Here is a 16642-nt window from a genome sequence, read left to right on the forward strand (position 1 = left end):
CAGTTTTTATCCTCTTCTTTTCAATAACTATAAATGGTTGAAGTGAAACATATACTCTGATTTCCCATTTCTGGTACCAGATTCACAGCCAGATATAGCTAAAATGTTTCCTTTGTTCAGGATTAAAAGGCTACATGCTGGTGTTTCCATCTGCTTTACTTACAGAATGGATGGACTCACCCATTCTCCTCGTGTATCTGTATCTCTGCTACACTGAGTGTGTAGGCGATATGAACACATAGGTGAAGAAAAGGCATCTTTAGAAGACATTTCAAACACATACTGAGCTTTTGAGAGGAAGGCAGTGTAGAAAGACAGGGCTAAATTTATCCCAGATAGAACTCAAATTTTTCTTTCCACCTGCCCCTTCAAAATCAACACGAGCAGCTTCAGACTGTTAGATCTGGATGAAAGGTAAAGTCATCAGAAAGAACAAGAACAGCATGATGTATGCTTCAGTAATAATTTAATTGCTAAAATAATAGAAATAAAATATAAAATATGCCCTCTCTTGATAAGCTTCCTCTCCATCCCAATCCCCACTTTTAAATTTTCTTTTTATCTGTATTTCTTCAGCACCTTTCTTTTTTACATAGACACACAAATCTGAAAACCAGGTGGGATATTTGATTGTGAAGGAGTTTTTACAGGAAAATCCTATGCAATGGCATTCAAAGAGCATGGTTCATTCACCAAGAACTCTGGATACAGGAACTGTTAACCACAAGGTGAACAAGGATGTAAATTCACAGCACATCGCATTTTCTGTGCTAACAATCCTTCAAACTATCCCTACATCAGCTTTACAATAGTTCATTTGGAAGTAACAATTCTCTACCATAAAACTGCTACTTCAGAGAAAAATTTACAGCACATAAAGTAACAGGAATGGGGCATTCAGCTTTTGCTACCTGAAACCCTGAAGAAGATTACCAGATTGGCTGGAAGCAGCCCTAGGATAGATACCCTCTCTATTCAGCAGGTGCACAGGAGAATTTTCAATGCATGTACTTTCCCATTTCCACCTGAATGGGTCAGTTGCCCATTATTTCCAGAGAGTATAACAACATTTTTGGGTTGTTTTTTTATATTGAAAATTTAAGTCATAAGACACCACATTTGGATTATTTCTGTCTATGCGCTTTCAAATTCATGGATAAGAACAAAACTGCTCTAGAATCACCTGCTGGGAATGACAACCTAAAATATAGTTTCATAAGACACACACATTTTGTGCATATAAAAAATGCACTACAATTCCAGAGAGAGATTTCTGAACTTCTGTTTCATTATAAAATAGGTATTGCACAACCTTCATCTGTTGATCATGCCTTTCTTATTTAAATAAGTATACATAAATTAAGGTTTATCTTATTTAGATATTAGATGAATACTTCATCCAAACATACTGGCTACACATGTAAAACACAGAATTTTGTCTATTTAATCCACAAATACCACTCAAATCACTTGTAGTTTGCCACATGCTACCACCATGAAAGATTAAAAACAAAAGGTGAAAAGTACCTTCTTCCAAGATATCAAGGCTCTGCCTGTTAAAAGTGCATTTCCTCTCATTTTCCTTTTCATAGTCATATTCATAACTTTCCTCTTCGTTTACTGACATTGCTGCAGTTATCCCAGATAGACACGAAATGATGCCTTAGTCTCACAGGTGATGGGAAATCATTCCCTCGGAGGCTGTAACTTTGGGGAGAGCAGAGCAAGGTCTCCACAAAGCAGGATACCATCTTTCCTCACTCACATGCTCAGCCAGGGAACTCCAGAGAGACTGAGTCCTTGTCCTTAGTGCAACAGCTTTGAGTTGTACAGATGGGGTGGAGGAGGGAAGAGACCATCTGTCAAATAATTACTAGAAGGTTTATGTTGCTCCTCAGACCAGCTCTGACAGTAGCCAGTTTTTGCTCAAAAGCCCCACTAACATATTTCAAACAAAGTCAGTGAGCTGAAAGACTCTCCCTGACACTCCTCACATCAACAAGGCTCCCTCTCCTCTGCCCCTGCTCTTACAAGTGAACTGGTAGCTTCCCACAAGTGTCTCAACACGGAAGTCTGATCCAGCCTCTGTCTGTCACACCTGGGGAAGGGCGTGCACCACACAGAGTCATAAATCACCTCTCACCTTGCCCAATGCAGCAAGACCTCACTGGAGCTGTGAACAGCCTGAGCCTGTGCACACACAGCCAATCCCACCCAGCAGAGAGATCTTTATACCCAGGGCTACTGTGCAGTAGAGTCTGACAGCAGCATCACCACACGCTAGAACCATTAAGTGAAGAATTGGGCTGGGGAAAGGAGCTTTTTTATTGCTTATACAAAGGAGAGATTACACTGGTACAAAGAACTTAAATGACATACCCCATTAGCTGTCAAATACTGTGTTTTCCACATTCATTTTTCTCTTCAGTCTGCTGTGGGAAACGAAATACCTCACAAGTCCACATAAGGCACCCAAGTGCCATTTTCAAGCATGCATGCATCTCTTCTTTGTTCAACAAGAAACAAATCTCCTGTGCTCAGACCTCTTTGTTTCCAACAGGCTGTATTTGCTAATCTTGACTACACACACAGGGCAGGCTAACTTTCTTATTTAACTTTTGGTAGCCATAGATATTTCATGTTTGCTAAGTTGCCTCCCTTGCAGCGGCAAGCAGGTGCCCTTTGCTGCTAAACATTCCTATCCACATCACGGGGCAAAGCAAAATTTGCAGGCAAAGTGGGGGCACTGCAAGGCAAAGGCACCTCACCATCCTCTGAGGGGACATAACTGCTAGGAACAGACAGACAAACATTACACTACAAGCCAGCAGAACGTAACAGTTTGGGTATGTAGGAACAATTTCACTATTACCATCTCTCTAGTGGTGAGGAAGAACCAGTGGTGGGGTAGTATGAGATGGGAAGCAACTACTTTTACACAATAATGATAAATGATTCTGGTTTATGTTTTAATATATTATGATATTTACATGCACACAATGTAATAATGATTATATAAATAACAGCCAAAGGATATGAAATGCAAGTGGTTGCTAAGGGAAGAAACACTGATTTCTGAATAAAGATTTTCCCCTCAAAGCAACTTGATCTTAGACTGCCAAAATTTACTGCAATATTCAGCAGCAGCAATAACCTCAAAAACTCAGGGGAAAAAAAATTGTCTCTTTCTCCCCACATCATTACATTAAAATATGTAATTTTAATAATAATAAGGACTGCTTCTAGTTTCTGATGCTTAGAGCTTTTGTGTCTTCAGTTCTTACCTGTAACAGTGAATCAACTCTTTAAAAAATACTTAAAATCAGACAGTAAGGGTCTTAAATACCTACTTGCCATTCAGTGACCATTTATCACATTTCAGTAGTAGCTGGAAAATGGAAACTGAGAGAGTAACCAAAACAATAAGTCATATTAAAAGAATGCAGGAAGAACCTTTTAAAGCCTAGGGACAGAAAAGTCCACCCCTGTCAAACATGGTGTGGTTTTAATAATCCTGACAAGCAGTCAGCTAACTATCCAGTTTATGAAGGACACACTGAAAGGAGACATGTTGCTGTTCAGAACACATGACAATATATATAGGAGAGTAATTGAACATTCCCACAAGCTGGCTTCTGTGACTAATATCAACTTGTACCACACAGGAGGACTCTGACGTTCAAAAGCTAAGAGAAAGTGTTGTAATTCCTATTTTGATATCAGCACACGATAAATGCTGGAGCAAATTTATAATGGGTGGAGAAGGAATGTATGCCTCACCCTCACACTACCAACACATTTTTTATATATTCTGCATTACATTCTCTTAGCAGTACAGGAACATTTACTTGCTAAAGATAATGAGCCAGGTTTCCAACCAACACCAAACAATAAGCAGCTATGGATTAAAAAAAAAAAAAAAGAAAGAAAAAAAAAAGCAGCTATGTTGTATTTCATTCTGATAATACACAATCTAAACTGGAAAGATTCAAAAGACATTTTTAATATTTCCTGTAACCACATACTCAGGGACTTAGGGAGGATATTAGAATGAAGATTCTTTTTAATGGGTTGTCACTGGGAAGTAAATTTGATGTATTTGGTGCAATCCCCACTCTGAATGAGGAGGCTTTACCTCCTGTCAGGAAGCTTGTTAAGGGGGCTGCAGTGCTCCAAGCACACTCCCAGTACAACAGCTGCACTGAGGGACCGAGTCTATTCAGCAGCTCTGCCATGAAACAGGAAACACACAAACCAGGATCTAGTTTGAAGAAGGGTGAGGCTGGTAGCAATACAAACAAACCCTCATATCCTGACTCATTATTTCTAAGGAACTCCAATGCATTCAAACAATGTTAACTTTTCTTTATCAATAAAAATATCTAACTTCTGCACAATTAACTTTTACTAACAATGCTCCATCTAGAACAAAGCGATTCTCTGTAAGTCTAAAAACAGCAGATGAAATGGCAGCACTTGGATTTAAATATGCTTATGAAGAAATGTGGGTATTTTGGGGTGGGCTCTTCAGGGAGGGAGATAAATTGGTTATTGAATGTGTGCTTTCTGTTAATATGTACAGTCAAGCAAAGTTACTTTGTTCAATTTTTTACAGGTTTCATGTTTCCCACTCTTTCAAAATCCCACACAAAATATCTTCTGTCACTCAACCAAAAGGACAGCATGTTACTCTTGCAGAAAGGGAAAGAAATGGAATGAAAGGGAAAACACTTATCTAGATACTTAGCAGTTGAACAGAATAAAACAAAAAAAAATATCTCTATGCTGCAATGTGTGTTGCCTTATGTGGCTTATGTGACTTGATGAAGAACCGGGAGTCAATGAAGGAGTAAAGAGAAAGAAGTGGCAGAGCAAAAAGCAGAAAACCAGGAAAATGGTATCAACGATTCCATGAATATAAGCAAGGTATATCCAGTGCCAGCATCCACTGAGATTCAGAGTAACACCAGGGTTACTCTGTCCACAGGGATGGACACAAAAGAGGCCAACGTATGAGTGAGATGATGGGTCACCACACTAACATAAGCAAGGCAACAATAAGTAATCACTCCTAAGAGATCAAGCAGAACAAGATAACATTGCCTACTATTGTTAAAAGAAAGTCAGAGCTCGCTGATAATTATATCAGTGGAGTGGAAAACAGAATAGAGAAGAGATGCTCTAAACAATAACTGCAAACATAACATGTGGCAAAAACATTTCAGTGTGAGTGGGAAGAAAACACAGGAAGGGATGCTGGAACAAGATGGAGTGGCTCAGGCAAACATAAAAGTGTTTAGGAGGTTCAGCATGTGTAACAAACCAGGCATACCATGGGTCTGCCAAGGCAAAAAAGGGAAAGACACCATTTCCTCTACAAGAAATTGCAAAAACTCAGGGCCACGAAAGGAGGAGGAAAGATCCAACTGCACATTCACAAAGTCATCTGGAATTGTAGGTAACTGAACTCATGCATTGTTATGTAGTGGAAGTACACAAAGTAGTGGAAGAAACCACAAGAAAAGTAATTTGCTCTTAAGTCAGTCTGGATTTCTGTAGAAAGCATTGTTCATTAGAAAAATATTGTACTAAGAGAGAGGCAAGGAACAAGCATATTCAGAAAAATTTCTATGATATATACTTATCTTTTTGTTTACTTGTTTGGTAAACAAGTAAACAAAAGTTTGTGGGGGTTTAGTATGAAGTTTGTTTAACCCAAGTTGCATGCAAGATTTTTAAGAATGTATTTTTTTCCATAAAAAACACTTAGATGAACCTAAACTTTTATACTATTATCTTTTGTAATAAGAGTAGAAAAGTTTCAGCTTTTCCTCTTTGTCACTGATTCTGTCCAAGTCTGCTATGAAAATAGCTACTTTCCAACTCAAGCTCTTTCCCCAGTCCACCTACACAGTACACTTTGTTAAGACCAAGTAAGGTGACAAGCGTCAATATAAAATATTATACTTGAAAATGTATTTTAAAACCATAATGTAGTAGTTATTTATAGAAGTTTCCATTTATTGCAATGTTAGTTAACATCAGTAATTCAAATAGAGTGTGACATTGTATTATTTCTTTCCACCTCCACCTACAAAAATAAACTCTGTAAAGTACCTTATGTAAAAGAATTAATTAATTATATGTCAAGATTTATATATTGTAAATTTTGAGCATTTTTTCTCTTGCAAGATATTAAAAAACACCACTACCAAATGCAAGTTGAAGACACCATTACTGTCAGTCAGTAGAGAAATTCATTACATCTGAGGCAACATCTGAGTGAGTTGCTGCTTTACCTATTAAGCTAAATAATAGCATTAAAACTTTATATCCTGATATAGTTTTAGACTGTTTTTTTTTTCTTTGAAGAAACCACATGCTGTTAAAATAATTATTAAATAAAGGAAACCAAATAAAGTCATGGAATTCTGAGTCCCAGAGGCTCTGACAAAGAAGGTATGAACAACTTCATCAAAAAATAATTCTGGAGGATATTACGCTGTGAAGATTCCTATTCATTTTAATGTACCACCCACTATCTTCCAATGTAATATTTATAACAAAGAGTGAACTGGGTGGGATTCATAAGTGAATGCACACATACATTTGAGCTCTGGAGAGCCCATGTATGGGAGACAAATTGGCTCTCTAACTGTGCTCAATTTGTCTTAAAATAGATATTCAGAACAGGTCAGCTGAGCTGCAACTGCCTATCTCACTATAATGAATGTAAAAAGAATCTCAGGAAAATGACTCTGGTATCAAAAAACTCATGGCAGAAAAATAAAAAGCCGATCAAGAGACAGCATCTCTTTTAATATGTCATCCGCTTCAGGTTTTCGGAAAAGCTCTGTTTTCTACTATAATGATGCCTTTTGTCTGCTACCACAATTAGAATACCTTTGTCTGTCAAGGGTAAATGCCAACACTACTTTAAACTCAGATGAACATTCCAGTACCTAAGGCCAAAGACTGTCTTCCACTGCATCTCTCAAATCTTCCTCTCTCGCACACCTGAACTCTAAGGAGCAAAAGAAAGCTAAACCCTATAAAATTCTATGAACCCTATGAGACTGCTGTTCACCTGAGAGGCCGAGACAGGACTGACAGCACTGTCCTTCAGCAAGTAAAAACTAATAATTTAATTTAAAAAATAACAGCAATTTGAAAAATGCAAAAAAGCATTATGCCTTACCTGCTAGAGAGATTATTTCCCTATCAGACATTAAACCTCTCTTTCTCTTAAGGAAGAACTTCCCAAATAATTTAAGCGGACTGCCAGCACATACTCCAGCTGACTCCACAGATCTCAGCTCATGGAAGAAGTATCCTGGGCAGGGGCTCAGCACTGACAGAAAAACCTGTAAGCCCAGAATCCGACCAACCACTACTGTGCACCTGAGGCCCTCATCCCACAAGGTATTTATACGTTTGCCCAACACCTGTTGCTTATTCCATTACCATGGCACTCCCACAGTTTCTCCAGTGCAGCACAGAGCTTAAGACAAAATGGATAAGCAGATCAGCTCTTAGCTTAGACATTCAGGCACACCACCCTTCCATATGGCACTTAGACCAGACAGACAAAAGATCATAAAAATGAACAACTGGGGGGGAAAAAAAAAGCTACCTGTAGGAGCTTTAACCTGGGGAAAGCTACAGCTTCTACAGACCATACAACTGGTCTGTTTCTTAAGCTTCTAAAAGCAGGCCAACTCAGGCTGTTACATCATGCAGATTAATCAGATGCTACAGTATTTACTAGGGTTAAACTGAGAGGATAAATGTTACATAATGGATTCAACTCAACTTAAAGTGGTCAGATCTCTCAAATAAATATGCACCTCTTTCTTTAAACACCTGGACAGGAGTAGTCAATTAAACATAATAGAAGTTCAAGTGTAACAGGCTTCTGAAGCAGCATTCAGTTTCAAAATGGAGGCACACGACACTCAAAAGAACCATAAAAAACCATTCCAATTTTGTCACTCTTATCTATATGCTTCACATTCCCTCTGATATTGCAGAGCACTACAATAGAAATATCTCTGTGTATTACAAATGTACATTATCCCCTGGGCCTACGCTCCTTCCTGCTTTCTGTGCTTTGCTTCACTGTCATCTTGGACTTGCCTTGTTTAAGCTAAGCTCTCCAGCCAGAATAAAATTCACGTAAAACTTCTGCATTCCCAAAGGCTGCATCTTGCTTCAGAGTGTCAGCAACAAGGGATCTTGATTTTTTTCTTGCTGCAGAGAATACAGTTTTAGCAATTCCTTACCCTTTCTTGTGTGCCTTCTATCAGAAGCCTGGTGAAAATATTCAGTGTCCTGATACAGAAATAATCACCCTAGCAAACATTACATAAAAATTGCAAATAGCACAAAAGATAATGCTTGCCAGAGTTTGTAATTCTTCCAATTCAAAAAGTTAACCTGCTCACTTTTAAAAATATACATTTTTAATGTCTTTCACGGACAAATAACCAGAGAGAAAACACGGACTGCCTACTAACACATCAAATACATACATATTACAGGATATTGGTAATGCTGAAAAAACACAGACTTCACACTTGGACCAATATTCAATATTACCATCAGTATATTTAAATTCACCTCAATTATTATAGATACAGTTAGCTTTTCGAATACTCTTTCCCCTGCCCAAAGACAGCTTACACACAGCATATGTTGCTCTGCCACTCCCTTCAGATAGGAAAAAGCTATACAGCAGTCTCTTACAGCACACTCACAAAAAAATTCCAAGGTGCAAAAGAGGTAGGCAAAAGAGGTAGGTGCAAAAGAGGCAGGCATCTCTGCTACACCTGGGTGTTGCCTTTTTCTGGGTATTTCCTTTCTAAAACCATTGAATACTGATGCTCCGGTCTTACAAGCTCCAAATTCTGCAACAAGAGACTAGAAAGATATATTTACCATCCGTGCATTCTTCATAATACCAGTCCAGTTCATAATAATCTGCTTCAATAAATTTCTGCATAGTCAGTATCCTTCAGTGACATACAGGAGATTTCACTTCGCTGCTAAGGTCAAGTGAAATGCAGCCATGCCTTCCTGCCTTTGCAAAATGCCAGAGCACAAGGCAGCTCACGGGAAGCTGAAAATGAGCTGCACATCTTCACTGAGACCACAACTAAAATAAAAGAGAGGGGGTGTGGAGGGTGTATTTGGAAGGAAAAAAAAAATAAAAAGGATGCAGAAAGGAAGCAGATGCCCTGGCAGCTCCTCTAATAAAGAAGCTCTGCATAGGAGCCTTGGATGGGTGTTAACAAAATCCTCCTATCAAAAGGCTGATGCGCTGACGTTGGGACACACACCACCGCCCGGCTGCTTCTAACTCATTCCTATCCTCCCCAGTCTCCACATCTCTTTCAGGCTAATGTGTTGCCATGGAGACGAGCTGGCTCCAAAAGCGATGCAGAGATGAAGAAAACGCATTTTGCTGCTTCTGGCTTTGCAGGCTAGAAGGAGTCCTCCATACTGGAAACAAAAATCGTTGCTAAGAAAGATGATACAACCCATTGCTACTGCTCACAGAACAACAGCATCACGCTGCTGCAATTCACTGGGGACATGTGGTACATTAATAATGAAAATCTAGTCCATTACTACTACCCTCCACACATTTTGATAAAAGCCTGACTTCTCCATGGAAAATTAAACTATGTTACTGCTTTGTTACACTATTCTGGTCCGATATAATAGAACCCGTTCTGCATCCTGATGTTGAGAAATGCCAAACGAAAAAAAAGAAAGAACCAGCAAAATCAGGACAGCAATAAATTTCTCCTTGAAATAAAAAAAAAAAAAAAAAAAACAAAGAAGCTAATCTGTTCCTACTTTTTGCCCTCTCCATGAAACACTTCCCCCTCTTTTTTTTTTTTCCCAAGCATCCAAGTTTCAAAGCTGGAGACAGGAGGTTAGGCCAAATTTTCAGTACTCTATTCCTAAAAATGCTGAAGGTCATCATCCAGAATAACTTTATGCTTGTGTTCAGTGTTTTGGAAATGGAAGAAAATACTTTTGCAGCCCCCAATAAAATTGTGTTTAAGCCATTAGGAGAGAACCCATCTGAGGAAGAGATGGCATTAAATCATGGAATACAGCAATTCAAAAACCATGTCTGAATATGTGCAGGTACAGATACCAAGTGGACTGACATACATTTTGTTCATAATTTTGTTCACATAGTCTTCACCCATTTCTCCCACTCTTTTAGGAAATGCTAATTCTTTGCAAACATCAGCAGAAGCACTGGGATAGATTGTGACTTAATATATCCCAGTAGATTAAGGTAGGAGGCCATATTGGGTCCGACCAGGGAAGTCTTTGGTGTCGGTCTAGCCAAAGGCTCCGTCCTCAAGAATAGCCATGAGCAGGCAATAGAAAACTGCCCAACATTTCCCACAACTGCCCTCCCATACTCTAATTTCTTCATCTTCAGAGACAGCCTGAGACAGATACAGCTACTGCTACTTTTAGCAATTCTTGAATGACTTATCCTCTCTGTTCTTGAGCCCACATACATTTTTAGTATCTCCAACATCCTCTTGCAAAGAGTTCCACACATCTACTGCTCAGATACACAAACCCCTCACCTTTTGCTTTGTAACTCACATTTACAAACCGAATTTGATGCTTCTAGCTGTGGAAATCTGAACGCTCAGTCCATCTCTCCCTTTCAATCGCTTATGATTTTGCAAGTATCTATTAAGTTCACCCTCTTCTCGGTTATTACTTATTCTACTCCCCAACTGGTACCACTTTGCTTTACTGTAACAGAAATAGGTAAGGCCTAGTCAAGCTATGCAGAGGAAAGTGCTTTGGTTTCTTGACCGTATCAGTATTCAACCTTCCTGGTATAAGAAATTATCACTGCAGTAGCTTTGAGTCTTGCAGAGTTTCAGTTATGCATACACACAAGGAAAAAGCTGTACATGCTATTAAATGCAATTAAGGCTACACTATTAAAATACTGCCAGAGAAAAAGAAAGGTTCCTATGGCAACATCAACTCAATTGCTCTGCATATAATCTATTTGTTCCACTTGTATTATTTTTGTCCAAAAGGTATTTTCAGTCTGGTTAATATTATTAATAAGCATTCAAAATAGAAAGAATTAACACTTGCTACCACCTTAAATTGCTGCAGGGACAATCTCCTTTTTTTATTTGCTGACATTTTAAACAAAGGAAATCTTCAACATGCTAGAATTTTCCTCTATCTGTCCTTCCCACAGCACACACTCCCTTTCAATGAGACAGGATAAAAATAGTTCAAGGTAGGGGCTTAGAGCTTTTTTGTTTGTTTGTTTTATTGATATTTTTTACAGATCTGATTGGAAGCATACTGGTGCAATTCAGAAAGGCATTACTTTTCTGTGGAGAAAAATCACTTAGGTGGCCAAATGATTTTAGAACTCCTCAAGAGACTTGAAAATATGGAATAAGTGTGTTATCTCCCCAGCATGAAGACAGAAACCCTGGGCAGATGGAATACTATATATCCAGGTATCCACTCCCAAGCATCTCTTCAATTACATGAGGAACTGCTCTCTACAAAGCTGGAAAGGTTGTCAAGTTGAATGGGAATTTGTGACCAAGCCGACAAAGCAGCTGCACTCTTACAGAACCTACTTTCAACCTTTGCAGCCCTACTTTTCCTTCCTACAGGTGTGTATCAGATACATTTCACAGTAAACTATTCAGAACAGTACATTTTTCAGGTGGACTGATTCTACAAACTTTGAACCTCTGTGTATTCCAATCTCCATATCACAACACTACATTTGCTTGGGGATTACTGTTTTAATCACCTAAAAGTTCATATACAATGGGGCTGAAAAAAGATTTAGGGTAATAAGTCTGTGACTGTAAGGAAGCTGCACTTTCCTATTCCAAATCTTAATATAGTTATTCACATTTGTTTGGCATTCACTTTCAGCTGATAAATTGTGTTCTATTTTTTAATGTTTACTTCTAACTAAACAAACCCCTCCCTTTATCTATTCTCTACAGGGCAAAGCACACAGATTGATAAAGAATTCTGGTAGCCAACTGCAAACAGCTAGACTAAGCATTCCTTAAGTTTGTGGTTACAAAGGGGTTTCAATAGCAAGAAAAGGTGGCTGGAAAAGCTCAAGAGCCCTCTCCTTCCTTTTTGCTGAAATAAATCCAAGCTGTAGGTCAACATTAAACTGATGTGCCTAAATTACCCAGGTTATAAAAACTACACAAACCTTTCCCTTTGTTTGAAGAGAATTTTTGACAAAGGCACTTTTATCTACCCCAGCAGCACACTCAAGACTGTAGTGCACTGCACTGCTGAGGTGCAAAGCAACAGCAAGTCATCTCTGCTGACAAATAAAGTCTTAAAAGAATGTCATTACATCGCATGCCACTATAAATCCTGTGTTTGCATGCTTAGTCATTCTCAGATTTTTTTTCTCCAAACCTTTTACAGTTCTGTAAGGATGCTTTTTGAAACTGAACACTTGAGTAGGATGGAGTATTTCCAAGAAAGCTGCAATGGATGACCTCCCATTTGATTACCTCTGGGTCACATTTCTTCTCTTGGCTACAGGCTCAGGATGGTTCGGATAATTCAACACCATATCACATCATCATCTTCTACAGTCACCAGTACAGTCACCACCACTCAGGATAAAGTGGCCCATCCCATTAACATCATCTCGAGTTTTTTTTTAACAGAGCAGTAGCTGTACAGGCCACCACTATGTAATGCATATTAATCATAGTCAAGCTTTGCCACAATACATACTTTTAAATATGCCTGCTTTGTCAGTTTGCAAAGACCAACTGATTTTCAAGGATGGGCTGTCACACTTATTTCTAAACTGAAATCATTTCCTGAAGTGAAGAGTTACTGGTGTTTTCACCTTCTAAAAGAACACTGAATAGGAGTAATCCTATAACTACACTTTTACTAAGGACAAACAACTCTGCAATTTACAACAGTGATCTCTTCCAGTGTAGTCTTTTACTTAGCAAGAAGTCTTGCTTTACCTGGAAAAAGTAGAACCCAGAGTAAAATCTAGAGCACTGAGGGCATTATTACCAGCAGCTTTCAGAATTGGTATTTCGAAAAATGGGTGCTTCAGATTTGATTGACTCTTCTTCATCAGACCAGGATGACTATCCAGGGCTTCAAAATAGCACAAGTGTTTCCTCCAGATGGGACAGAGCTTGTGGCTTCACACCCTAAGGGCACACTGACCTCACCTGATATAAGGAAAAGACTCTTCTAATGCAGCAGAGTCAAACTGCTCTCCCACTGAAACAAAATTATTTAACATGAGACGGGGCAGTTGGATGAAATTAAGTACTTAATGACAAAAAGCTATTTTCCACATGAAAGGATTATTTCTCCCTTCCCCCAGATAATTACTGAGCACTATTTTTGCATTTGTATAAAATCAAAATTGATGTCTTCAGCAACCTTCCTGCAAAACCAGCTGTGTAGTTCAATTAAGGTATCACTGAGCACACTTAAACATTGTAAGTAAGACCATAATAGCAAGAGCCATTTAAGAGAATATAACCCTATCAACAATTCAGAATATTGAGAATAAAGCTTTAAAGAAACAAAATTTGCAAACTGTTCACCAGCTGGAAATAATGTACATTACAATCTCCTCCTTTTCTTTTTTTTTTTGTTATATTTTTCATGGGGACAGCAAAAACATTTGTAAAATGAGGTTGAGCTTAATACCATGCTTGATTGGCTAGACAAAAATATTACAGCTGCACGGTTATGACCTATTTTCCTAACAAGGCAAAAAACCCACTGAGAAACATGATTACAGCTTCCTGGGAGGGGAAAGGAATGCATTACACTGAAGGAATATAGAATAAGGAAGCCCAGAACAGGACCAAGCACTCCAGGTGTGGCCTGATCAACATCAAGTACAACACCTTCAAACTGCTGTCACCACTCTTCCTAATACAGCTCAGGATACCATTAGTCTGCTTTTCAGCAGAGGCATATTTCTGGCTCATGTCCACCTTGGTGCCCACCAGGATGCCCCAGGTCCTTTTCTGCAAGGTTGCATTCCAACAGCTGGACCCCAGCATCTACTAGTGCATGCGGTTGTTCCTCCCAGCTGCAGGACTCTGCATTTCCCTCTGCTGAACAGCACAAGGCTGCTCTAAACTCATGACTCCAGCCTGTAAAGGTCCCTCTGAAGGGGAGCACAATCCTTTGGTGTCTCAACCATGCCTCTGAGGCATGGCTGACACCCTGTGTCCCACCCTCCCTGATGCTGCACAGCCTGCTGACTTCCTCTCATCTTCTCCACCTGGTGACAGCTCTTCCACAGCAGCACACCTCCTGCATGAAAGGAGGCCATCTCTCTCTACACCTCAGGTCAGGGAGCAGCTCTGGGCACTTCCAGCAACCTGAATGTTGGAGTCCCAACTGGCCTTCCCAGTCTGAAGCTCTGTCTGGGCTCAAGTCTCTGCTCTGAGAGACAGGTACTCCAAAACCTGGAGAATGCACTGCCACCACATCTGAAGACAGGTTATTCTGAACTCAGATGAAGATTCCTTCTTTGCACCTTTCCAGAGAAACTACTGCATCTGTTGGCTGTATCTGACCATCCCTAAGGAGCAGAAGCTCCAAAGAAGGTGAGGGATACCCTTGGGTCAAGAGCAGCTGAGAGCTTCTAAGAAGCCACTAGGACTTCCTGAGGCCCACATGCCTGTGGCTCACCTCACCTTCACCTTACACGCAGCAGCGGGTACCCAGTTTCTCAGAGAGTTCCCAGATTGGCCCAAGTCTCCCTAAGTTGCCAAGGAAAAACTCAGATTGCTGTGCCTGCTCACTGCCTCTGGTAGCTGTGCTCACAGAGAGCTGTGCTCTAGGCCTGGCTCTCACACAGACCTCCCCACAGCCCCCAGCTAAAAGTGAGCTTGACTGCCCCTAATCTGGGGCCAGGGAGATGGAATGTCATTTTGCTGTACCATACTTGCATTTAGGCTTACTTAAAAGACACTCTGCTTCAATGAGACTGGTCAGATGACATTGAATTTACGTGATTATGCTTTAGGATAAGAACAGTTTTCTTTTATTCATTTGGCAAAAACTGGCTCAGACTTCCATCTGAAGGAAATAATAGCAAAGATGTGCTTTGGTGTTCCAGAATGTGAAAGAACAGTTGCAGGCCTAATACTATTCAGTTCTTCCCAATTGTCTTCTTACCCAATGGAAAAAAAATTTTAAGAACTAATTCTCTACGTCACCTATCCTGTGTTATAGCTTAAATCCCCACAAAAAGCACTGAATAAATTAAAATGCTTGGATATTTGACTGTTCATTTCTCTACCAGTATCTTCAAAAATTTATTTAAAATGAGAGCTATGTAGCCTTATGTCCACCCTCTTTTCTTACGTGGCCCAGAAGATTCTTACTGATTCTGAGCCTTTCTGGTTGTGAATTGGACTGAGGATCTCAAAAAAGCCACAGGAAGAAAGAAAAATCTTCTCTAACAAGCCACAACAGTATGCCTAAGGGTTGTTGCTGATTCTTCTGCTATATGGATCAACACAGAGTGAAACTCATCACATTTCCACCAACAGCTTATAACCACCATCAATTTCAACACAAAAACAACTGCAAGGAAATTTCCGTAAGTCATTGAAAAATCAAACTTCTGAAGAGACAAGCTACAGTACTTGTGAACACCCTCATCGAGGTTTTTGAAACAAACTAAACAGGTAAAACAGAAGTAGCTTAATTGCAGCACTGAAAATTGTGCAAGCAGTCACACCCTGGAACACTCTCCAAAGTTGTGGTGGCAATTCACCTGGAACACTCCCCAAAGTGGTGGTGGCAATTCACAGAACCTTTCTGCCATCTTACTTAAAATAGTTTTTTTACTTTCAAGTCTATGACTTGTTCAGAGTAACTGAACAAGGGTAAAGTCAGATGTCAGTTGCATTGGAATTAGAGTAAGGCTTGACCCGAATTTGCTTAAACTTCCTGAACTACTAACTATATGCAAGTGTCTGCCTGTAAGAAGTGAGAAATAAACATTTATTTATCGAAAATCTCTTTGCTTGCTTCCTCTTTTTCAAGCAGTTATTTCCTAATAAAAGCAGAAACACTGTGGCAGGAATTATACTCATTTTTTTTTCATTCAAGCCAGTTGATTGGAAGAAATCTAAAACCACAACAACATGGTAAAGTTGCAGTCATTATGCTTGAAAGCTAAAAGCTAGATAAAATTGTTAAGTATTTACATTTCAGGCAGCTGTGCTATCCAATTTCTCTGTTGTTCGCAGCTTCCTTTTCAGAGAGTAATAGAAGGGTTTGGGTTGGAAGGGACCTTCAGAAGTCACCTAATTACAAACACCTTGCCATAGGCAGGGAACCTTCAACTTGACTGGGCTGCTCAAAGCTGCATTCAACCTCACCTTGGTAATTTCTAGGGATGGGACATCCACAATTTCTTTGGGCAAGCTGTTCCAGTGCCTCACCACCCTCACAGTAAAGAATTTCTTCCATATAAATAATTTAAACTGACACTCTATCAGTTTAAAGTCATCATGCCTTGTCCTATCACTACAGGGCCTGCATAAAAGTCCCTCTCTTGCTTTTCTGT

At 39.5% G+C, this 16642-nt stretch overlaps 1 protein-coding gene across 13 annotated transcripts in view; it reads right to left on the minus strand.

Annotated features, from left to right (window-relative positions):
• The window catches only part of TRAK1 (trafficking kinesin protein 1), a 127935-nt gene that overhangs the window by 46628 nt on the left and 64665 nt on the right, over nt 1-16642 (minus strand). The window contains exon 1 of one of the 13 annotated variants that reach the window (XM_030239239.2): nt 7199-7343. The exons of 10 other annotated variants lie outside the window; for them this stretch is intronic. In XM_030239239.2, the coding sequence (XP_030095099.2) occupies nt 7199-7229 (31 nt within the window). In that variant the 5' untranslated portion in view covers nt 7230-7343. Of the gene's footprint in view, nt 1-1527; nt 2012-7198; nt 7344-16642 lie in introns of those variants that run through there. 2 more of the 13 variants (XM_018909689.3, XM_050970708.1) reach the window with 2 other exon arrangements.

The sequence above is a fragment of the Serinus canaria genome, chromosome 2 (genome assembly GCF_022539315.1).
Source record: "Serinus canaria isolate serCan28SL12 chromosome 2, serCan2020, whole genome shotgun sequence".
Classification (NCBI taxonomy): Eukaryota; Metazoa; Chordata; class Aves; order Passeriformes; family Fringillidae; genus Serinus; species Serinus canaria.